Below are 25,778 nucleotides of genomic sequence, written 5' to 3'. Positions count from 1 at the left end.
GATTGTTTGACACTGGTTGGCTTGAGGGTGTGACCCCCAAGTTTAGAAAATATTTAAATTTTATACATTAATATTTGTTAATGTGCTGAAAAGATTGCATACTATTTTCCTCATGTGTTTTGAGATATCTTCCATCCCCCAATAGACAGGAAGAATATTATAATATTGTTATGTTAGAAGAAAAGGATACATATGCCAGTGAAAATAATTTGCATCCATCAATTACTTAAAGTACTTTCTATTCTTTTTTTAGAATTCTACTAATTATGTTGAATTAATAGCCAATACCAGTCTATTCTGCTTTTGAAAATTTACAGCTCTGTTAAAATTGAAAATGAGTTGTGTTTCCTTTGAATTCGCTGATTGCTATGTTGTAGTTTGTAGCTTGATGTTCCCCTTTTCCAGGGAGAATCCTGAACCAACCTATCCATGAACATACTCTCTGCTATTTCCTTAAACCTTTTTTGGGGAAAACTCTTTTGTAATAACAACCGTTGGTGAACCATTCATCAGAAAACTCTTGTAAGTGTCCTTTAGTTAGACAATTGCATGGTCCTTTGTTAGAAATGGTATAAATTTTTTAAAAAAAGTCTTCTATCTAGTTGACTTCTTAAAATATAGAATAACCTTGAAATTATAATAGTTTTTTTTTAGTTTCTCATTTATTTCATTTAAACACAGGAATTCACCGTTTATGCTTTGTTTCCATTTTCTTTTTTTCACTCTATCTTGGTTACTTAATTCATTTAGCTATTGCTTTAGAGTATAGTCAGGCTTCACAAGGACTTTTGAGGGTTAGTAGACATACTGTTGGTCCAACAACCAACAACCAATATGAGGCAATAATATTTTATCCTTGTAAAACTAGAGAAAGTTGCTGTTTTTCTTTTCTTCGTATCTTGGAACGTGCCATCAGATCTCAGCATTTTCTTCTTAAGAATGCTAAAGAATATTCACAAGGAGTAGATTAAAATGATCTAGGATAGCTTTCTTTTATAAAAAATGTTTTAAAAATTTCCTCTCAATTTTTATTTATTAAGAAATATAATATGAGCTAGCTGTAGTGTTGCACGCCTGTAATCCCAGCTACTTGGGAGGCTGAGGCAGGAGGATCTCAAGGCCAGCCTGGGCAACTTAAGGAGACCTCCATCTCAAAATAAAACTTAAAAAAGGAGACCTCCATCTCAAAATAAAACTTAAAAAAGGACTGGAGTTGCTCAGTGGCAGAGTGCTTGGCTAGCATGCATGAGTGAGACCTTAGGTTCAATTCTCAATATGTAACAAAAGAGAAAGAAAGAAAAACATGAATGAAATTGCAGTGTTACAGGAATACTTAATCTGTGACCTGTCATTCAGTAGATTGTTTTGAATGTGAGCATCCTCCAAAAGGGTGAGGAAGGAGATGGTGTTGACCCCTCCATCCCTTCCTTTTTTTTTTTTTTTTTTTTTTTTTAAGTTTCAGAAGGGCACAATAACTTTATTTTATTTATTTGTTTTTATGTGGTGCTGGAGTTTGAACCCAGTTCCTCACATGTACAAGCCAAGTGCTTTCCTGCTGACCTACAAGTCCAGCCCCATCCCTTCTCTTTTAAAATAGCAACCTGTAGTTGTTTTTCTACAGGTAGTGCATGTTATTGGTGAAAAGAACTACCATAGAACATTGTATGCGTCATATCAAAAATCTGTAAATTTTATGTCTTTTCATAAGTAAAATGGTTTTTTGAAAACAGGTGCACTTAGAAATGTATCTTGAAAGAAAGAAAAGGCTCTTGAAAATACAGATAGGAAAATCCATAAGCAAATAGTATGGTAGTGATGTTGGTTGTAAGAAATGATCATCCAGCCAGTTTTTAAATACTATGTGAGAGTAAAAATGACAAAGTTATTTGAATTAGATGATTTTATAAAATATAGGGATCTAAAAATTTTTGGTGTCATTAGGTATAATTACCTGGAAAGGAAACATTTATGGTATGTAGAAAATATCTTTAAGGAAGTATTAATGAAAAATTAAGCTTTATTAAATTTGTAGTCTACATGTGATTGTCATTGAATTAATACTTCATTGATAAATTTTCTTCAAAGTGACTTTAATGAATAAGCAGTTCATGCATGTAGATTCAATAAGGCAATAGATGTTATATAATTATTTTTCCCAATGGGAAAGTATGAGATGTTTGTTAGAGAAAATAATTTTTGCATGTGTGTTTGGGGGATTTTTTTGTAGTTCATGTTTAAATACAGGACTTGCTGATATATTGTGAGTGTACTTTTTGTTCAGTTATTCATTTTGAAGATTTCTGGAAACTTCTAAGTTTAAAAGGGATAAGATGAAAAGGAGCCAGTGAATGTGATGTTTTGTAATGCCTTAAGTATTTTGGTTTTGCATCCCCAGTTTTGAGAGTAAGGAATGTGTAAGTGAATAATTAAAGGCCTGGCGAAGAAACACAGATTCTCATATTGGCAGTTCTTATTCTTGCTCTAAAATATTATATATTGTTTATAGACCCTGATACTTTAATCGTTATTGTGATTAAATTGTTAAATTTTCCTCCTTAAGACTTGTAACAGGTACTTGCCTGTATTCCCAGTAACTTAGAAAGCTGAGACAGGAGGATCTCAAGTTCAAGGCCAGCTTCAACAACTTAGTGAGCCCTCAGCAACTTAGTGAGACCTTGTCTCAAAATGAAAATTAAAAAGGATGTTGCTCAGTGGTTAAGTGCCCCTAGGTTCAATCCCTGGTGCCAGAAAGAAAGAAGACTTACAGCAGCCTTAATCTTATTTAATACCCAGTATGGTGTTTACCTTACATAACATTGCTTTCATAAGCTCATCACTGAGTTTCTTCTAATATCTTGGCAGTGTAGTACTATCATAATTTGATATATTTAAAAAATATAAAATTAATTTTTTTTCTGATGACAGAATTATGTTCATGTATCAGATTAGAAACCACAGAGAAGCAAAAACTATGATGGCTAAAATCACCTATATCCTCATTATCCTGAGGCTTTTTACTTTTTGAATGCTGACTTGATTGTCAGTTCATTTCTCTTGTTCTGCCTTTTACTTTTATTGGCATTTGTCTCATTCACTCCATTTTAAAATAAAATCTTTTTCTATCCCAGAGACCCATCTCAAAGCACAACCAGGCTTCTCAAACACTTCATATTAGTTTCCTCTTCCTTTTTTCTGCCTGGTCCTTTGCTGTTAGTGTTTCCTACCATTGTATTAGACTGTTCATCTTGTTAGGAATGCTGGCTGAGTGATTGCTTCCAATATGCTATAGGCTTCTGAATTAATAGATTTTGCTGTTATACCCAAACCCATGGATCCTGTAGAAAACCTCCAATGAGATGACTCACATGCACCTAATCCAGACATCTAAAACTGTTCACCTTTCTTGCTTCAGGCCCACTTCTTCTTTGCTTCTTAACTCAGAGAAGGACATCTCCAATTACCAGTCACAGAAACCAGAATTCTAGTAATATATCTTTGGCATCTTTCTTTCCTTCTAAGAATTTTATCCTCTGCCTTCCATCTCTTCCTTCATTTTTTGGCTTTGATGACCACCTCCCTTCAGGTAACTCATTCAATGGAGCCTTCTCAAATACCTTGGCTGGTTTAGGAACCCTCTATAATGCTCTTGTGTTACACTCTGCCTTCAGCATTTATCAAGACATCTTGCCACGTGTGAATCATGTGGCTTATTCTTCCAACTAGACTGTAAACTCTTTGAAGGCAGGGACTGTGTTTCTCATCTTATTATTCTTTGGAAAATATGGTGCCTAGCCGAAGTAGAGTCATGAAAATGTTTATTTTGATGACTACTTTTGTTAGGTAGTTGAATAAAAGTGAAGCATCAGGAGGAAGCAGTTTGTTTACATGAATTCATAGTATAAGCTGCCTACCCTTCTAGTATTGTAACTGTATTAAATAAGAAATATACTAATTAAGGTAGAATTTTTGATAGTAAGACAAAGTTGGGTAAAGAATTTCATTCATACATAAAACAGGGTTTTTTTTTTTTTGGCAAGAATCTCTTAAATCATATTGGTTGTCTGCCTAACCTACTGTTTAATCATTAACTCCACACTCTGTTGTACATGAAGACACTTAGGATTTGTTAAAAGTGAAGTTATTAGGCTAATCAGAAACGTAGACCCCAGTCAATTGTGTAAGAGAATTTAAAACTCAGTTTTATCCTATTTGTGTAGACTGAAGGGGTGATATCAAGGTTATTGTCAGATCCTTTCTTTTTGCAAAGTTTTCTTTTTCCTAATTTAATCAGAGTGAGGCTAAATAATTCAAATTAATGAGAGTAGACTCACTTTTATGTTATCTAATCTTAATGATTGTTGTTTTGTCATTTGAAACATATTAGTTTTAATGATTTTCTGATCAGTATTCATCTTGTCCTCAGAAGTCTTTTTTGCTAGTTCAAATTGAGATTTATGAAAACAGTTATGAAATAAAACAGTTCATGTTAACTACTTGCTTTCTACACAGGCATTTCTTCTACAGTATTACTCAGTTTATTAATACTTTTAGGCAAAGGTTGAGTTTTTCTTTTTTGTTTAAAAATTGACTTAGTTATGTTGTGTTTAATAAGTTATTTTTGAGACAGAAAACATGTTTGATTTTTAACTCATTTTTAGACCAATATTAATTGATTTTTGAGGAGATTAAATGCCATTTGATATAATATAGATTTTTTTTGTCCCAGGTTGAATATTTTTCCAGGTTGAATAAAATATACTTGTTTAAAATGAAATTTAAAAACCCAAAGATATCAGTATGAGGAAGAATTGTTGCTTTATATTTTTAAAGCAAATATTGGTTAAATTCATTTAACTCTTGATTAGAACATACATTTGCTTTGTATTACAAGTTTGAAAACTTAAAAGATTGTTGTTCAGATATAGGAATGCAAATGGTTTTGCTGTGAAATACACACTTAATTTTTTTTTCTTTAGATTATCGTATGGAAGAGATACAGTGATTTTAAGAAACTGCACAAAGAACTATGGCAAATTCACAAAAACTTGTTTCGACATTCAGAATTGTTCCCTCCATTTGCTAAAGGAAAAGTGTTTGGTAAGTGACTGTTTTGAAATTGTAATTTGAAAAAGTAATGATTGTGTGTAGTGTCGTATGCTTATAATCCCAGATACTTGGTAGACTGAGGTAGGAGGATGGCCAGTGAGTGACTGAGGCTAGTGGGTGACTTAGTGAGTTGAGGCCCTCTCTCAAAATCAGAAATTTTAAAAAAAGGGCCTGGGATCTGGAGATGTAGCTCAGTAGTAGAGTGCTCCTGGATTCAACCTCCACTATTGAACAAAAATCCTAAACAAAACAACATAAAAAGCAAGAACCCAGGAGTTAGGATTAGCTAATTTTTGTGTGTGGTTGCTGAACCCTGACATACTACACTTTGAAGTCACAGATCCCTTTACTTATTAAGATAATTTATTTTGTTCATCAAGCACTTGAAGTTGCTCTTTCCTGTTCTATTTTTTTGTTTTGGGTATCAGGGATTGAACTCAGGGTCACTTGACCATGGAGCCACATCCCCAGTCCTGTTTTGTATTTTATTTAGAGACAGGGTCTCAGTGAGTTACCTAGAGCCTCACTCTTGCTGAGACTGACTTTGAATTTACAATCCTCCTGCCTCAGCCTACCGAGCCTCTGGGATTACAGGCATGTGCCACTGTGCCGCTGTTTAATATTCTTAACGTATTCTTGGTGTAGTTTTGTTCATGCAGAATACATTTACTCTTCACTTGCATGAAATGACAACTTCAGCTCTAATCAAATGAGCATAAAAACTTTAGAAACCAAAGAAAAAATATTGTTATTTTTATAGTTCTGAAATTCTTTGATTTTTAAAAAAAGTCTATATTTCCTGGAACATTTTTCTCTTCTCAGAATATGAATCATTAGTTGAACAGTTTGGGATGGTGCTCTGGGTGTATTATTGTCAAAATTTCTGAGACCAGTTAAACAAAAAATATATATTTAATATATTTGATAGGATTTATTTATGTATTTGATGTAGAAAAGGTAGAAAATATAGACCCGCCCCATGACAATAGTAACAACTACCAAAAAAGCAGTCTCCAGTTACATGAGTGATACTTTGGATCTTATCTCTCATTTTTTTCTATGTGGTTTGTATATGTACACATAAATTAAAAAAAGGTTACATTACACTTATTACTTTATAAGTTGCCTTTTTAAAAAACATGCCAATTTATTGGGACTACTTTAATTTGTGAACAAAGTCTTCTAGAACATGGTATTTAATGACATATGGTTTTATCACAGTTCCCTTTGGATAGACCTTTGGGTTGTTTTAATTAGTTAGGAGTATTTATTTTAGGTTCATTTGGATCTAAAATTGAATTCTACCTTTGCTCTTCTACCTCTATAACCTTTATCAAGGAACTGATCATTTTTGAGCCTCTGCTTTCTGATCATTAAAATGGGTATAATAATGTTTGGAGTAAAAATAAGTATTTGCAAGTATTTAAGGGTGGCTGGTACATACTAAGGGTCCAGTAACTGGTGGTTGCTTTATTTTTCATTTTAATATTTTTACTGATTAATAAATCTTTTCTGTCTTAGATTTAAATTCACTCTGTTATACTTTTTTTTTGATCTCAGTTTCTTTTTGCCATCTGGTTTCCGGTTAGTCTCTGGTAAAAGGGGGCACTAGAGAGAGGCTGGAAGGTTGGAAAAAGAGACTTGCTTTTTTTTAACTTCCTGGGCTTGTCAGTATGAACCCAGTAAACTTTTTCACCCTGGCAGCTGCCATTTGCTTCAATAGCAGCAACTGATTGCTCCTTGTAGTTTTCCTAAATTTCCACAAGTGGTCTCCTTGCATCCTTCCACTGCTTCCCTGCAAGGACCCTTCCTCTAAGCTTCTTTTTTCCTACCTTCTTCCCTTTGTTTCACCAGAACCAGTGTTAGTAGTTGTGGCTGCTTTTCATTTTCATTTTCTTTTTCTTATTTTTTTGAAACGAGCGAAATGAAATTTAATAGGAAAAATGTGAAGTACTATATTTCAATTAGGAAATCAGATGACCTAACAGTTGTTCAAATTAAAATCCTGTAATTAGACATTTAATTGAAAAAGATTAGAATTAATTGTCTAGCAGAGTTGATTACTATTAAAACTTTTATAATTTAAATATTTGTGTAATTAAAACAATTTTAAATTGAAGTAAAATATATATAGCATAAAATTTACCATCTTAATCATTTGTATGCATACAGCTCATTTTCATTAAGTACATTTACATTGTTGTATAGTTATTACTACTGTTCATCTCCAAAACTCTTTTCTTGCAAAACTGAATCTCTGTACCAATTAAACAATAACTCCCTGTTTGCCCCGACCCCAGTCTCTGGCAGATGCTTTTTTGTTTTCTGTCTCTGAATTTGACTGCTCTAGGTACTTCATATAAGTGGAATCAGTATAATATCTGACTTTTTGTGATTGCTTTACCCTTAGCATAATGTCTTCTATGTTTATCCGTGTTGATGCAGGTGTCAGAATTTCTTTCCTTTTTAAGGCTGAATAATATTCCTCTGTGTGTGTGTGTGTGTGTGTGTGTGTATGTGTGTGTGTGTATGTGTGTGTGTGTATTCCATTTGTTCATTCTCTCATCTGTTGATGGCCACTTGGGTTACTTCTCCCTTTTGGCTGTTGTGAGTAATGGTGTCTTGAACATGGGTGTACAGATATTCGTTCAAGATTGTACTTCCAGTTTTTTTAGATATACCCATTCAGAAGTAAAATGGTGGATCATATGATAATTTTATTTTTAATTGTTTGAGGAGCTACCGTACTGTTTTGCATAGTGACTGTACCATTTTTCCTCATTCTTGCTAACACTTGTTACTTTTTAGTACATACTGGCTATTCCTCATCTGAAGTGCTTGGGACCAGAAGTGTTTCAGATTTTGGAATATTTACACAGACTTCACCAATTCAGCATTTCTCTCTGAAAATCTGAAATCTGAAGTATTCCCCCAAATTCCCTGAAAGTTTTAGATTTTGGAGGTTTCGGATTTCATATTTTCTGTTTAGGAATGCTCAATCTGCAGGTGCTTTTTTGCTACTCCCTTTTGATACCTTAGTGTTCCCTTTTACCTCAATTGAATTTCAAATACCAAGTTCAGTTTTTTATATTAAATTTTCTCTGTTAAAATAACTGGTGCAGTTTCTGTCCCTGACTGGGCTTGACCAGTAGAGTATAAAATATTATTTCTTATTTTTTTTCATAACTGTCATAAATGTTCTCATATGGACATAACATTTCATCATATTATATTTTTCCAGTCAATTTGTGTATAGTTAATTTCATTATTTTTTAAACTGAATAACTTTTCAGATTATAAAAGTGGTGTATGCAATAGCTGTGAAAAATACTTAAGAAAAACACTTAAAAAGTGAATAAAAATTCAAACTTAATATGATTTCCTTGTACCATAATATTTTGGCATTTCATTCTAGACTCTGTGTGTGCAACATGCATTTTTGTTTCTTTGTTTGGAAGAAGTACTTTTTATTTGGCCTCAGGCTCATCTCATGTCTTCTCTTTCTACTGTATTGCATAAGCCATACATTTGCACACATTTTTTATTTGTATAGGGAGTTTGAAATTTAATATCTACCCCCACCTCCAACACCTCTACACCTTCGTTCTGTTCTTCAGGGCCTAATTTCCTTGTGGACATTCATCTTGACATCTTATATAGTTATTCTGCACAAGTTTTTGGTCTACACAGCTCAGTTTTGGGGACATAAATGTGAAATATTTCTATTATACTCTCGCAGTGGGAGATTTTTAAGGTTGGAAAGTGAAACAGTAGGCTGTGGAAGTACATTGCATAATTACTTATTGTGATAGACATTACATTTCTCTCCATTACATTTTTCTCACAACTCCTTTCCTTTCTGTCCCCTGCATTACCACCCTAGTCTAGCTCTTCATTCCCTATCTACTGGACTATTTTTGTAGCCTCCTAACAAGACACTCCACATTTGTCTCCCTTTCTCTGAGGTATCCTACACATAGCTACTAGGCATCTCTCTAAACCACAACTCTTGATTAAAGATCCTTAATGGCTTCCCTTTGCCGAATGAGTAATGTAAAAGCTCTTTATCCTGGTATTCAAGGCTTTCCATAATTATATGCTCATCAAAGTACATTTTTAACATGAGTATGTATTTGCTTCCTTACTTTATAGTGGAAACCTTAAAAAAGAAATTTTGTGATGTTTGATTTTGTAACATCTTTTTGTATAATGGTGTATTGTCTTTATGGCAATAAAAAGGATCTATATTATTATTCTGTATATGTTAGATATATAGAATTCCAGTTTTTGTATGTACCATAGTTTGAATCAATCTTTTACTGATATATTATTTTTAGTTTTTTTTTTTCTGTAAGAAACAATGCTACAGTTAATATCCTTATATCTTGCTGTGCAATATACAGTTATTAGGATAAATTCTTGGGAGTAGAATTGCACAGTCAAGGGTGCCTATTTTTGGTGCATATTGCCTTATTGTTTTCAAATAATTATAATATCAGCATCCTTTTGTGTTGGAATCTCTTTAAAAATTAAAGTAATACAGGCATATAGCTAAGAAAAATGAAAACTAAGACAAAATAAAGCTGGTGTAGAAAAATGTACAATAAAAACGACAATAGTTTCTCACCGTACTTGTCCTCCTACCCAATATAACTTCTAGGAATAACTGAATTTTATTCCTTCATGTATTTTGTTTTCGAAATGCTTATTTCCTTATCTCTTTTGATAAGTTTATATCTTTTTTTAAAAAATATTTTTTAGTTGTAGATGTACACAATACCTTTATTTAATTAATTAATTAATTTTTATGTGGTGCTGAACATCAAAACCCAGTGCCTCACATGTGCTAGGTGAGTGCATTACCACTGAGCCACAACCCCGGTCCCCATTTTTTCTTGATTTAACAGCTTTGGACTTATCTCTTGACTTGCTACTCTGATGGATATTTTGCTTACTAATCTTGTTTCCTTTTCTTTTTCTTTTTTTTTTTTTTTTTTACACAATAGCTTTATTTTATTTATTTATTTTTATGTGGTGCTGAGGATCAAATCTGGTGCCTCACACATGCTAGGCATGTGCTCTACCACTAAGCTACAACTCCAGTCCAATCTTGTTTTCTTGTATTAGTACATGATATAATATTATTAGTTTCTCTGTTGACTACTTTTCTATTATTGGAAAGCTAAGGTTAACATCATTTATCTTTGTAAACAGATTCCAGTAGCATTTTTCTCCTTCCTTTAATTTGTTCAGCCCCCTTTTAACCACTTAACTTTTGAAGTCTGTACTAGTAGTCTAACATTTGTTAATTTGTTTAGTAATTGTAATTAAGCTTAATATATAGGATGATTCTCAAAGCTGAAATGTAATAGACATCATTTATAACACTTATATTATAGGATTATGTATTATTCATTATAGAGTCAGGTATAGTATATATACTATAATTACATATCGTTCCCCAAGGTTTAATTGTGATAGCTGCTGTGCCAGTGTGAGAAAAATGTTGAAGTATTTTTTTTCCTTACACAACATCATTAATCAAATCATGTCACATTTTAGTTTTCCTGAATATTTGGGTTATGCCTTTTTTGGTAGCCACCCTTCAGGATGGTCACATGTGATTCTTTCTCATGGTATTTACATCTTTGTGTATACCTATCCCAGATTGTATTGGTCAGTGTGACCGATGGCAAAAGTGATGATGGTATGTCATTTCTGAGGTTTGGTTACAAAAGACCCTGGCTTCTCTCTTGAGGGTGTTTCTTTCTCTTTTTCTCTCTCTTTCACATCTCTAACTTGCTCAGATTGTAGGGACACTGGCAACCTATGAAGAGGCCAACATGATGAGAAACAGCCAGTAAACATGAAACCTGCTACAATATTGTGAATGAATTTGGGAGCATGTTTTCCAGTCCTGGTAGAGCTTTGAGATGACTGTAGTCCTGGTTGACAGATAATTGCAAACTCATGAGGGTCCCTGAGCTAGAGCCACCAGCCAAGCCACTTTTGTGTTCCAAACCCTTCAAAAGCTATGTGAGAGTACATGTTTGTTGTTGCAGGCTACTACACTTTGGGGTAATTTGTTGCCCCAAATTACTTAATAAGATTTTGTTTTCTGAAAGTAAGGTGCTGTCATAACGAAAATCACAGAGGTGGAGAGTGGTTTTGGAAGGAGCTGTGGGCCTTGAGTGCAGTGTTAGGAAGTACCTGGAGGGCCTGGAAGAAGGAATTGGTAGAAGCCACGTGATCTTTGGTAAAACTGCAGGTGAGGATTTACAGTAAAGTTAGGTAAATATTACAAGAAGCTAGAGGAAGGGAGGATCTTTCTTATGTAGTTGCAGAAAGTTTAGCAACACTGTTGCCACAGTTCTGTGGAAAGTAGAGAATGTACCAGATGAACTAGTAATCTAGCTAAGGAGATTTTCAACCAGTTTTTAAAGTATGATGTGATTGCTTCTTGCTGCTGCCTGTGGTAAAATGTGAGGGGATGGAGAGTGACTAAAGGAATGATTATTCAACAGAAAAGATCTAGGACTTTTTTCTTTTCTGTGGTACAGGGGATTGAACCCAGGGGTGCTTTACTACTGAGCTACATCCCCAGCCTTTTCAATCTTTTATTTTGAGACATCTCACTTAAGTTGCCCAGGCTGTCCTTGAACTTGAGATCCTCTTGCTTCAGCCCTTAAGTAACTGGGGTTACGGGTGTGTGCCTCTGTGCCCTTATGTAGGACTTATTTTGAAATTTTTTCCCCCAATAACAAATAGTACCAAAAAGAAATGACTTGACAAAGATCAAATCTAGGACACTGCCAGGTAAACATTGTCAAGAAAAAAAAAAAAAAAAAAAAAAATGCCCCAATGTGAACTGAAGTCTTTTTTAAGATCTCAGAAAGATTCAGTCAAACAAAATGCTCTCTAAAGAGATTAAGGTGTGCCTTACAGAGCCTTTCAAATAATAGGGTGTCATGAAAGTGTAAGCCTTGGTCGGAAGTCACAGTTATAGAAAAGTTCTGCTGAGGCTAACTCAGCAGAAGCCAAAGTTACAGAAGGTGAAGGCTTTCTTCCTTTGTCAAATTGAGTGGACTCCCCGAAGAGTCACATTAGACCCATAAAATTTGTAACGATAGTTATATATGCAGAAACACTGCTAGCATGAACTGGTAAGCGCAGAAGCAGCACAGAATGAAAAGAGGTATTTTTATCACCAAAAATCTATCTGAAAGTAGGTTTAAAAACCACCCCTACCACAACAAAACCCCTCAAAGTAACAACTACACAGCTTCAGACCCTACTTCTTTCATTGAAAAGGAGGTCTTACTCAGAAGCTGGAATCAGTAGTGCAGGGGCAGAGCCAGACCCTTGGGGAATTATTCCCAGGTTGTGAGACTTAATCACAGAACTTCCAACATTTGCCCTAATGGATTGTGTCTCCTGTTTGACTCTATGTGTCTCCTGTTTCTCCTCTTTTTGTACAGAAATGTCAATATCAGTTATCTTGTACCCAACCCACTATTGTATATTGAGTGTGTAGAGGGCAGATAGTTTGTCTCTAGTTCACAGGCTGGGAAGAATCGTACTTAGAGAGCTATCTTTAAGGAATTATATCTGATGTACCTTATTCATACCTGATTTAGATGATGAGATTCTGGACTTTGAACTACTGTTGGTATGGGATGAGGCTTTTAGGGACCTTAGGAGGACCTGAGTGCATCTTGTATGTGGGAGGGATGTGAATCGTTGGGTGCTAAAATGTGGTCTTTGGTGTCTGTCTTCCAAGATGGCCCCCGGTGGTCCCTGTCTCTTGATGTTTATGTCCTTACCTAGTTCCAACCCACATTGAACCAGGATTAGTCTATATGACTAGTAGCGTATGCCAGAAGAGATAGTATGGCACTTTCAGGGTTTGGTTACAAAAAAAGACTGCAGCTTCCATCTTGGGTACAAACTCTCCCCTTGCCCAGCTTTCTCTGTCATCAGAGAAACTGGAGAGTCCAGTTGCCATGTTGTGAGAACACTCAGACAACCTGTGGAGGTGAAGATGTTTCAGCTTTACAGAAAGTTGGAAGAATAAGAATAGTACAAGAAAACCTGTATGCTTTTAGAACCAGATTCATCTATTGAGTTTTTATTCCATTTGCTGAGTGTGTTCTTTCTCTGTCTATACACATATATGAAACAGATGTACATAATTTTTTTTCCTGAGCCATCTGAGAATAAATTCCATATTTCATGGCCCTTTATTCCTAAGCATTTCAGTGTGAATTTCTTAAGCAGAGGAATATTCTTTAACAACAAGAGACTTTTGTTATTAATTTGAGCAATTTTAACATTGATAACAATACTTTGATCTAATCTACCACCTGTCTTCTAATTTTGTCCATTGACCTAAAAATGTCATTTTTAATATAGGATTCATTCTAGGGTTGGTATTTCCTTTAGTGTTTCTTTTTAGTTTCCTTTAATCTGGAACATTTGTACAGCCGTTTGTTTGTTTGTTTTTTATTACATTGGCATTTTTTGCAGAGTTCAACTCCTCCACATACCATTTTTTAAAAGAGTGATCTTCATTTTAGGTTCTCTGAAGTTTCCTCATGTTCGGTTGTAGGTTTTTTTTTTTTTTTTTTTGTGGTGCTGGGGATTGAACCCAGGGCCTTGTGCTTGCAAGGCTCAGTTGTAGGTTTTGAATTATTGCTGTCTGTATACTAGATAGCTGTCTTTTTTAGACTATCACATCTGAAGGTGCATGATGTCTGTCTACTCCTCATTAGTGATATGAATTTGTGTTACCAGGTCAAATTATTGCCCTACTGTTCTGCCATGTATTAGTTCTGTGACTGCCATAACAGATTATCACAAACTTGACTGCTGTAGTTTAGATAGGGAAAGAACCATACAAGTGCCTATGTAGAAGACTTGGTCCTCAGTGCAGCATTGTCTGGGGTGAGGATTTTGGGAAGTGATTGGATCATGAGGACTGTAACCTCATCAGTGGCTTAATCTACTTAATAGATTAATAATTCGACTGAACTGCCTGGAGGAAGTGGAAACTATAGGCAGGTGGGGCATGATTGGAAAAAGTAGATCACTGGGGTCATGCCGTTGGGGACTATATCTTGTTCTTGGCCCCTTTTTCTCTCTGCTTCCCAAATGCCATGATCTGAGCAACTGTCCCCTGCTACTCCTTTCTGCCATGATGTTCGGCTTTACCCCAGGCCTATAGAAATGGAGCCAACCAGCCTCTGAGTGACACCCCTGAAATTGTAAGCCAAATCTTTCCTCCTTTAAGTTGTTTATGTTAAGTAATTTGATCACAGCAAACAGCTATGAAAAGCAGGTTAACACAGTGGCTTAAAAATCAGAAATTTATTTTCATATACCTTTCTGGAGGCAAGAAGTTGGAATTGGGTTTCATTAGGCCAAAATGAAGTTGTTGGCAGGTCTGTGATCCTTTCAGAAACTGAAGGGAATAATCTGTTCCTTCTTTCAAATTTTGGTGGCTGCCCACTTTCCTTGGCTTATGGCAGCATCACATTAATCTTCAAGACCCTCATCTTCAAACCTTGCTCTGCTGTCTTCATATTGCTTTTTCTGAGGATTCTCCCTCTGCCTCTCATGTGGACACTTGTGATGGCATTTAATGCCTTCCCTGTAATCCAGGATAATTTCCTGTTTCAAGATCCTTAATCATATCTGCAAAGATTCTTTTTCCAAATTAGATAACATTTATAGGTTCCAGGAATTTGGACCTGATACCTAGGGGGAGGCATTTTTCAGGCTTCCCCACATCGTGTGTGTACAATGTGTGTATGTTTCTTTTCATTTCTTACAGCCAGCTAAGGAGTAACTTTTGGGGAGAAGCTTTTAAGGTCATGAAAATATCTTACTCTTCTGCAGAATGACCCCTGAGATTTTGCAGGTTACAAAATAATGATGTTCCAGTTGCCATATCCCCTTCACATTGCCACATCCTCCTTTCTGCCTTTATCTGTATATCTAGGTAACTTGGATCTTTATGTATCTGTGTATCTGTATCTGTATGTTTATGTATTTTATATGTGTATCTGTCTTTCTCTCCCTTATTTATTTGGACTTATATACTCATTTTTTCCCTAGTAGCTTAGAATTCATTAATATGCTTAATTATTTTTATGATCAAATTGCCCCATTTTGAACAGCCTTTTAAATTTTGACTTCTGTGTCCTTGTGACTTGCTCCTATCATGTTTTTCTTTCTTTCTTATTTTAGTACTTTCTATTTTTAGGCATACCAAGATGTTCAGTGCTCATCTTGAATTTATTCTGCTCTACTCCTAGAATCTGCCATTTCTTTAAGGAGCTGAATTGCTTTTTGTGGGGAATGGTAGTAGAGACTATGACACTTATTAATTTATTGCATTTTAGCTCCAAGTCTGTTCTTCATTGCCATGTGAGAACTCCTTTTCAGTTGCCATAGGTGAGCTTAGTCTGTAGAATGTGTTAGAGGGACATTGTAGGAACTAGGGTGCTGATGTGCTTCTGTCCCTCTTGCTCTATGCTGCCAGTGATGAGTGTGGGATACTTAGTGGCACTCATATTCCAGGTTTTGTTGATTTCTGCTAGTGGCTGCCTGCTTCCCAGCCTGGGCCTGTTATCACAGCAGTTTCCTGCTTGCTGGACTTAGCTTGCGATTCCTTGCCCATCAGCTTTGACACTTCTACTGTGGAACAGCTTTTGCTCGGGTAACCCAGCTATCCTCTCTCATCCAATGGGCTACAGCCACACTGCAGATCTGAATTCCTGCTTGCACAGGAGGCACCTCTTCCAAAGAAATCCCTTGATTTCTTCTTTGACGGATTTTCCCCCTCAACCTCAGCATTCCCCAGAGTTCTTTTCTATTCCCTCTTAGTAGTTAATCTTGTATAAAAAGTTGATAGTTCCTTTGTGTTGTCTGTGTTTTATAAATGTTTTGAAGTGTACATTTGCAAAGAAAAATAAAACAGGATACCAACCACTATGTTAGCACAGGCTCTTTGGGTGGTAAGATTAAGGGTAATTTCAATGTTTTCTTTTTCTTTCTCTACTGTTGTTTCCTCCTGAAATGAGTATGCTTATTTTGTTACTGGGGCAGTTAATAATACTTTACAAGATATTCTCTGTTCAAATTGCTGTGTGGATTCCGTTTTCTGATTGGACTCTGGCTGCTACAGAGAATGTATCCTCTGGGCAGTAGGTATGCTCATTGCAATTTGCTTCTAATCTCTTTTTAGCTGCTAGAATTAGTTAGCCTAATCCATGCGTTTGTATAATACATACATTTATACACATTGCCACTCAATCAAATCTGCATGTATACATGAATATATGCACATATCTTATACATATACATGTATATATTAGAACCGTTTATGATATCTTTCTTCTTCCATGAGAACATGCACTTTATTGAATCCTATTATGTACAGGTATGTGAGTATAACTGCTCCATAAAGGTGTGTCGGATCAAGGGGGCAGGACTACAACCTCAGTTTCCAGGTCCAGCAGGTGAGGATAGAGGACATGGGTTTACTAATTGCCTTCAAAGTTCTGTATCTTCTGTGAAATTGCTTGTAAGATAATTACAGAGCTAGTAGTGAAAATCAAGATGAGGATTGTGGTTAGAATGATGCTGAAGACCAAGGCTGATACTTAGGCATGTGGCAGTGGAGGTGCAGGTCTGGACCCAAGTTGTGTGACCCATCTTCCTATCCCTAGACTTCATGGAATATGTGAATTGTTCTGAAGCCCACGCAGCACTAGTTCATGAAGAGCATATTGAATGGGGGTTATCTTTTGTCAACATGTTTTTATATGTTCAGTAATATGTCCTCCTTGCTCCTGATTTTGGTCTTGATTAGAACTGTTTTTTAATACCTACATTTTCTTGTAAGATGATTATGATAAATTAAAAAAATCTTAATAATCCATGAGAAATTTTATATTTTCGTGGGATGTCAGAAGATACTTCATTTTACTTCCTTTTGGATGGGTAGCCATCTGTTCTAACATCACTTATTGGATAATCTCTTTTTCCCAGTGAACTTGAACTACCATCTTTGTTATGTATTTGTGTTTAAATGACTTGCCCAGGGCTGGGGTTGTGGCTCAGTGGTAGAGCGCTTGCCTAGCATGTGTGAGTCATTGGGTTCGATTCTCAGCACCACATAAAAATAAAAAAAATAAAGGTCCATTGACGGTTAAAAAATTAAAAAAAATGACTTGCCCATAATTAAGGTTTTTCCCTTTTGTATCATTTATCGACTATTCTTATATAAATACCTATTTCTGTATCATAATTTTTGTATAGTGACTTCATAGAGTTCGTTTTGATAACTACTACCACCTATGTTTCTCATCAACATTGGGAATTTGTTGCCTTCAAGATTGGCCTGGATGGACTGGGGTTATAGCTCAGTGGAGAGTGCCTGCCTAGCATGGGTGAGGCTCCAACTTCTATCCTCAACACCACATAAAAACAAATAAATAGAATAAAGGTTAAATTAAAAAAAAAAAAAAAAGAAAAAAAGATTGACCTCTAATTCCTGGGACTCTTACTTCAGTTCTTGTTTCTGAGAAACTGTACCAGTTATCCCTTTATTGACTCTTAGTCTTAGGTCTCCTTTTTCATTCCCTGTTCTGCATTATTTTTCCATCCTATTAAGTATTTTTTCTTTATAGTGAGTATGTTGTTAAGCTTGGGAATGGAGGGCATTAGAGGGGTCAGGGAGGCTTCTCTTCTTCCCAGTGTGTGACAGATTTTGTTTTTGATTCTGTTGTTGTCAACAGAGGCATTTTGCCTTGGCCTTGTACCAGTACGTAGTCACTTGACAAGCCTATGGGTCCAGTCAGTTTGATAACCACTTCCTAAGGACACTGAGGTGCTGCAGGCCTGTTGGAGGCCTTTTTCTTCCTGTGTGAACTTTCTCTGTTTACCTGCTCTTCAACTTTGACCTGCCAACACCTTGCCGATCTGTTTCCTGTGTCCCTCTCAGTGTAGACACTGTGGACTCCAAACCTGGTTGCCCTGTTGGCATGTGGGCTCCTGGTGCCCTTTCTGCTTCTCATGTCTACTGGTGTTGGCTTGCCTTTACCCCAGCAAGTTGTTTCTCATGGCCCTCCAGGCCTTGCATCACCTTGCTTGTGAGTGGGCTCCTCATCCCATGGTACTCTCTGTGTCCACCTGCCAGCCTTGGCCTGCTCAAACTCTGGAGGGGTCTAACCTGCTTTTTTCACAACTGTGGAATAGCTGTGGTCTGAGGAACCCAGAAAACTTTTTTCCCATCCAGTGGTGCAGGAACACCTCCCCAAGATCTGAATTCTATCTTTGGTGGAAGCTTCCCCCTTCCAAGTTGTTCCTTCCTTGAATACTCTATCCTTTTTAGTCTTTTCTTTTCATCATTCTCATTACTGTCTTGGTGAGTGATTCTGTATGAAGCTTTCCCTGTTCAAATTACATAGTGGCTTTGGTCTCTTGATTGAACCCTGCTGATACTCTCTCTCTCTTTTTAAAATTTATTTATTTTGATTCATTGTACACACATGGGGTACAATTGTTTTTTCTCTGGTTGTACATGAAGTAAGAGTTGCACCATTTGTGTAATCATACATGTACATAGGGTAATGATATTTGTCTCATTCTGTTATTTTTCCGCGCCCCCCCCCCCACTCCTCTCTACCCCTCTTTTTTCTCTAGCCACTTCAGTGTTCATAGCTGATACTCTCTTCGATTTAGGAAGAATGCTGAATGATCTATCTCCATTTGTTCATAGTCTGCATGGAATAGGATTTCTTCAGTAGATGGCAGGACAGTAGTACTCACTGAACTTCACACTTATTTCCTCAACATGTTCTTTATGTTTTACAACTCCTCAAGATTTGTGGATAAGTTGCAGAGAATTCTTATTGTATAGTATAGTAACATCAGTGGCATTTTCTAAGAATGAAGTGGTCATCAAAACTTTTTGCTACTGTTCTTTAATTTTAACAAATACTTGATATTAAGTTGTGATTTTTAATGATGCCTTGAAATAATGTCATAGAGATGTCTTGGGTTCATAATTAAAAAGTAAAGCATTTGTATATTTTTAGTTGCAAAACAGTTGAGAGATGTGAGCAATAGGTCAATAGCAATAATACCATTTTCTAATATTTTAAATATTTGTATTCTTTTCAGTTATAACAAGACAGTAGAAGGTATTTTGACATATTTATATAAACATAGAGTACATCTTGTTCTAATTAGGATCCCGGTCTTGTGGTTGTACATGATGTGGAGATTCACTGTAATGTGTTTAGATATGTACATAGGAAAGTTAGTTTTAGTGGAGACTTCAATTCATTCTCTTCCTCTGCTCAGCATTAGGGGTTTATGACTCTGTTGTATGTTGTTAACTTTTGATTGCTTGCTTTTGGCCTTTGTATTTCTATTGCCTTCTATTCATGGGGTTAACTATGCTTTACTTTTTTCTTGACACTTCCTGTTTAAAGTTGTAGTTGCGCTTGCCATCGCAACTGTTATCTGTTCTGACAACTGTTTTGTTGCTACTGTACCCAGCAAGCATGGCTACATGCCAAAAATCTGTTATTAATAGTGTCTTCTTTGATAAATTGTAGTTCAACTACTAATTATCTGGAAATTTTATGGCACATTTAATTCAATAAACATTTAAAAAGTTGGCACTGGTGACATGATGATTCAAACAGCCTCTGTCCTTTAAGGAACTTAGAGTTTCCTTGAATAAGTGAGCACCATGATCCAGAGTTGAGACAGGGAAGTGCTTTAGGATGTGGTATCCTTGCTATCAAATTTTTTTTGGTTTCTTTTGGTGCTGGGAACTGAACCCAGGGCCCTGTGCTTGCTAACCACATGCTCTACCACTGAGCTACACCCCAGACCCAACTGCTACACCCCAGACCCTACTGTCAAGTTTTTAAGAGTTTGACACTCTAATTATGAAGGTACAGATAACTTTAAGAAACTACTAGTCTGAGGAGTTTTAAGAATCCTACTTCTAAATCCACACCAAAAAGTCATATTTTTTTTTTTTTTGCATGTGTGTTCTAAAAATAAGAAACTTCCCTCATGCTTTCTTTTTTTTCTTCCTTGCATTTCTCTTTGATTTCCTGACAAGATCCTAAGCTTTGTGATTTAGAGACTGCTTCAGTCTTACTTAAAATTTGTCTTCAGTATGTAGGACCGTGTCTGAAACATAAATGTTAAAAAATAAGTTGAACAAAATGAATGAAGATGTAGAGTAATTAAAGATTATGATGTCATTGAAAGTCAGTACCAGATAGCTTTTTAAACAAATGGTGCTGAAAAAAACTGGTTATCCATATGAAGAAGAATGGGACTATATCCTTATCTCTTACCCTGCACAAAACTAAAAAATAGTCAAGGACTTAGGAATTAGACCAGAAACCATGCAACTCCTAGAAGAAAATGTAAGGCCAGCACTCCACCATATAGGCACAGGCAGTGACTTTCTTAAAGCTCAGGAAATAATGCTTAGAATTCATAAATGGGATGGTATCAAACTAAAAATCTTTTGCACAACAAAGGAAACAATGGGAAGAGAGAACATATAGAATGGGAGAAAATCTTTGCTAGCTACTCTTCTGACAGAGGATTAATATCTGGAATATATAAATAACTCAAAAAGTTTAACACCAAAAATACCAGTAACCCAAATAATAAATGGGCATATGAACTAAAAAGACACTTCTCAAAAGAGGAAATACAAATGGCCAACAAATATATGAAAAAATGTTTAACATTATTAGTAGTTAGGGAAATGAAAATCAAAACTATACTGAGATTTCAACCAATTCTGTTGGAATGGTAGTCATCAAGAATACAAACAATAATAGGCCTGGGGAGATAGTTCAGTTGGTAGAGGGCTTGCCTTGCAAGCATGAGGCCCTGGGTTCAATCCCCAGCACTGCCAAAACAAAAACAAAAACAAAAGAATACAAACAATAATAAATGCTAGAGAGGATGTGGAGAAAAATAAACACTTTTAAATTTGTTTGTGGAATTGTAAATTAGTACAACTATGGAAATCAGTATGGAGGTTCCTCAAGAAATTAGGAATGGAGCCACCATGTGACCCATGGAACTCCTCACTGTTTATCCTAAACAATTAAAGTCATCATACTGTAGTGTTACATGCCTACCCATGTTTACAGCAGCACAATTCTCACTAGCCAAAGTATCAAGCCATCGTAGGTGTCTGTTGATGAATGAATGTGTAAAGAAATTGTGGTATATATACACAGTGGAGCCATAAAGAAGAATGAAATTATGCCATTTGCAGGAAAATGGATGAAACTTGAGAACATTATGTGAAATAAGCCAAACTCAGAAAATCAAGGGTCCTGTCTTCTCTCATATCTGGAAGCTAGACAGGAAAAAGGAAAAGAAAGGTGGGGGGAACTTAATGAAAATTGAAGGGACATCAGTAGGGAAGAGGAAAGGGATTGGGGGAGGCAGGACGGGAGGGAAAGGGGAAATACTGAGGAATGATGTTGACCAAATTACATTGTTACATTGTGCCCATTATGAATATGGAAAAAAAAATCCCACCATTATATACAACTATAATACACCAATTAAAAAAACGGGAAGAATTTTTGCTGCTTATCGATCCCCTGCTGTTTACCCCATTTGTCTACTGTGATCACCTGCAGTCTGCCAGCATATCGACTACTATTTGAGTGCAGATTGCTCACTGTCTGGCGCCTACCATCCACCATTTGCCTGCCTTTTGCCTGTCTATCGCCTGCCTTTCACCCACCCATCAGCCACCGCCTGAAGTTCACCTCCCGATTGCCTGATAGCAGTCAGCAGACTGACCACAGATTACCAGTGGAGCACCAGCTGCCTGCTGTTGCCTGGAAATTCACTGTCACAGTACCTGCAGGTTTGGTTACACGTGGCTGCTGCCATTTTGAGACAACAGCCAGGACTTGTAGGACCCCTGGCTGGACTGACTGAGTCCCATCTCCAGGTTCCCTCAGCCCGACTGATCACTCCTTGCCTCCGGGGCCCTCACATCGACTGACTGCTCCCTGCCACCAGGACCTCCAGATTGACTGATTGCACCCCGCCTCCAGGATCCCGCAACCAGACTGACAACACTCCACCTCCAGAACCCCTGCCCGACCAACCGCACCATGCCTCCAGGACCTCCAGCTGACCACGTCCACACCCTGAGCTGCAGCTCCCATTTGCCAACACATTTGGAAGCCAGAGCGGCCATCTTGGATAACCTGGAAGCCGTAACTCCGATCTTTAGGTGGGGCAAATCCCATCCTGAGACGCCTGCTGGAGACTTGAAGCTCATTGTCAGGTACCTCTCATGCATCAGGCTACTGAAGACTGGGAGGTTTCATTACTGTGTGACTGTTATACTGTAGAGTTTCTTTTTTCTCCTTATTGAAAAATTTTAAGTTTTCATTTCTTTACTTTTCTTACTCTCTTTTCCTTTTGTTTACCTGTTCTCTCAGAGTCTCTTTCTCCCTTTTTTGCATGCTAACATCCAATTTCTTTTGATTACACTCTCACCCTTTCTATGATCTAGAACTTCTATATATTTTTTCTTATCCCATTAACAGCTACATCCTACATTCCTCTGCATCCTCTTTGTCCTCCATTAGGAACTGCAGACCTTATTGCAAATCGGTTTGTTATACTGAAGATAATAATTGAATTCAATTCTGCTTATTATGACAATATTGTTAACGTCCTCATAGGGGCTGTTTGGTTTCAGGTTGCATACTGTCTGAATTGGGCACTGCTAATATTGATCTCCTCCTTAAAGAAAAGGTTTTGGAAACCTATAGGGTCACTATAAGCCTGTGGGGGGAAACTGCAATACCCCAGATCTGCACTGCTAGCGGGGAAGATACATGAAACACATGAAAAAACAAGGGAAGAAAATGATCCAAACAAACCTAGGTTGTATATTAATAGACTCCAGTGACCATATAGTAGGAGAAATGTTAGAAAAGGACTTCAGATTATACATAATTAAAAGGAAAGGATGAGATAAGAGAGCAAATTTAGGCAATGAATGATCATACCAATAAGCAGTTGAAAGGGCAACTACAGGAAACTAAAGATCATTTCAACAAAGAGAATCTCAAAAAACAAACAAACAAACAAACAAACAAACAGAAATCCTTGAAATGAAGGAAACAGTAAACCAAATAAAAAATTCAATGGAAAGCATCACCAACAGACTAGACCACTTGGCAGACAGAACCTCAGATAATGAAGACAAAATATTTAATCTTGAAAATAAAGTTGCCCAAACAGAGAATATGGTAAGAAATCATGAACAGAATCTCCAAGAACTATGGGACATCATGAAAAGACCACATTTAAGAATTATTGGGATTGAGGAAAGCACAGAGATACAGACAAAAGGAATGAACAACCTATTCAATGAAATAATATCAGAAAATTTCCCAAACCTGAAGAATGAAATGGAAAATCAAATACAAGAGGCTTACAGAACACCAAATGCACAAAATCACAACAGATCCACACCAAGTCCCAAGTGTTATAATGAAAATGCCAAACATGCATAACATAAAGATAGGATTTTGAAGGCTGCGAGAGAAAAGCATCACATTACATATAGGGGAAAACCAATACAGATATCAGCAAATTTCTCAGCCCAGACTCTAAAAGCTAGAAGGGCCTGGAACAACATATTTCAAGCTCTGAAAGAACATGGTTGCCAACCAAGAATCCTATACCCAGCAAAACTAACCTTTAGATTTGAAGATGAAATAAAATCCTTCTATGAGAAACAAAAGTTAAAAGAATTTACAAATAGCCTGTGCTACAGAATATTCTCAACAAAATATTCCATGAGGAGGAAATGAAAAATAACAATGTAGGTCAGCAAAGGGAGGATCTACCTTAAAGGAAAAACCATTCAAAGGAGAAACCAAGTCAAATTAAAAACCAAAAATAAGTCCAAATGACTGGGAATACAAATCATGTCTCAATAATAACCATGAACATTAATGACCTAAACTCATCAATCAAAAGACATAGACTGGCAGAATGAATTAAAAAGAAAGACCCAACAATATTATGCCTTCAAGAGACTCATCTCATAGAAAAAGACATCCACAGACTAAAGGTGAAAGGATGGGAAAAAAACCTACTATGCACACGGACTCAGTAAAAAAGTGGGGGTTTTCATCCTTATTTCTGATAAAGTGGACTTCAAGCCAAAGTTAGAAGGGATAAAGAAGGACATTTCATACTGCTTACAGGAAGCATAAATCAGCAAGATATAACAATCATAAATATTTATGCCCCAAACAGTGGTGCATCCATGTACATTAAACAAATCCTTCTCAATTCCAGGAAGCAAATAGACCACAACACAAGAATAGTAGGTGACTTTAACACACCTCTCTCACCATTGGACAGATCTTGCAAGCAAAAATTGAACAAAGTAACCATAGAGTTTAATAACACAATCAATAACTTAGACTTAACATATATATATACAATATTCCATTCATCAACGAGCAAATTCACTTTTTTCTCAGCAGCACATGGAACCTTCTCAAAAACAGACCATATGTTATGCCACAAAGCAGCCCTTAGTAAGTGCAAAAACATAGAGAATACTGCCTTGTGTTCTATCAGATCATAATGGAATGAAATTAGAAATCATTGACAAATTAAAAAACAGAAATTACTCCAACACCTGATGACTAAGTAATATGCTATTTGAAGCATGTATAACAGAAAACAGGGAGGAGATAAAAAAATTCTTAGAGGTAAATAGGAACGATGATACCACATAACAAAATATCTGGGACACTGTGCAGTACTAAGAGGAAAATTCATTGCATGGAGCACATTCAAGAAAAGAATAAAAAGTCAACAACTAAATGACCTAACATTACAACTCAAAGCCCTAGAAAAAGAAGAACAGAACAATACCAAAAGTAGTAGAAAATAGGAAATAATTAAAATCAGAGCTGAAGTCAGTGAAATTGAAGCATAAGAAGCAATTCAAAAATTGACAAAACAAGAAGTTGGTTCTTTGAAAAAGTAAACAGAATAGACAAACCCTTAGCCCCACTTACAAAGAGAAGGAGAGAGAAAACTCAAATTACTAAAATTCGTGATGTAAAAGGAAATATCATGGCAGACATCACTGAAATACATAACATAATGAGAAGCTACTTTGAGAATCTATATTCCAACAAAATAGAAAATACCCGAAGACATCGACAAATTTCTAGAGACATATGCTCCTCCCAAACTGAACCAGGAGGACATAAACAATTTAAACAGATCAATATCAAGCAATGAAATAGAAGAAGCCATCAAAAACCTACCAACCAAGAAAAGCCCAGGACCAGGTGGAATCTCAGCTGAGTCCTACAAGACCTTCAAAGAAGAACTCATTCCAATACTTCTCAAAGTATTCCAGGAATAGAAAAGGAGGTAACCTACCAAACTCATTCGGTGAAGCTAATATCATCCTCATACCCAATCCAGGCAAAGACACATCAAGGAAAGAAAATATTAGGCCAATATCCTTGATGAATATAGACGTGAAGATCCTTAACAAAATACTGGCAAACCGTATCCAAAAACATTAAAAAGAGTGCACC

The 25,778-nt window shown here is 36.2% G+C and overlaps 1 protein-coding gene across 1 annotated transcript in view; it reads left to right on the top strand.

Annotated features, from left to right (window-relative positions):
• RPS6KC1 (ribosomal protein S6 kinase C1) overlaps window positions 1-25,778 on the top strand; it is a 209,600-nt gene that overhangs the window by 9,929 nt on the left and 173,893 nt on the right. The window contains 1 exon segment of the mRNA XM_079107120.1: window positions 4,977-5,097. Coding sequence (XP_078963246.1) covers window positions 4,977-5,097 — 121 coding nt within the window.

The sequence above is a fragment of the Sciurus vulgaris genome (assembly GCF_902686455.1).
Source record: "Sciurus vulgaris genome assembly, chromosome: 12".
In the NCBI taxonomy this organism is placed as follows: Eukaryota; Metazoa; Chordata; class Mammalia; order Rodentia; family Sciuridae; genus Sciurus; species Sciurus vulgaris.
Note: the sequence above shows the minus strand (reverse complement) of the source record. Positions and strands in the feature narration are given on the sequence as shown.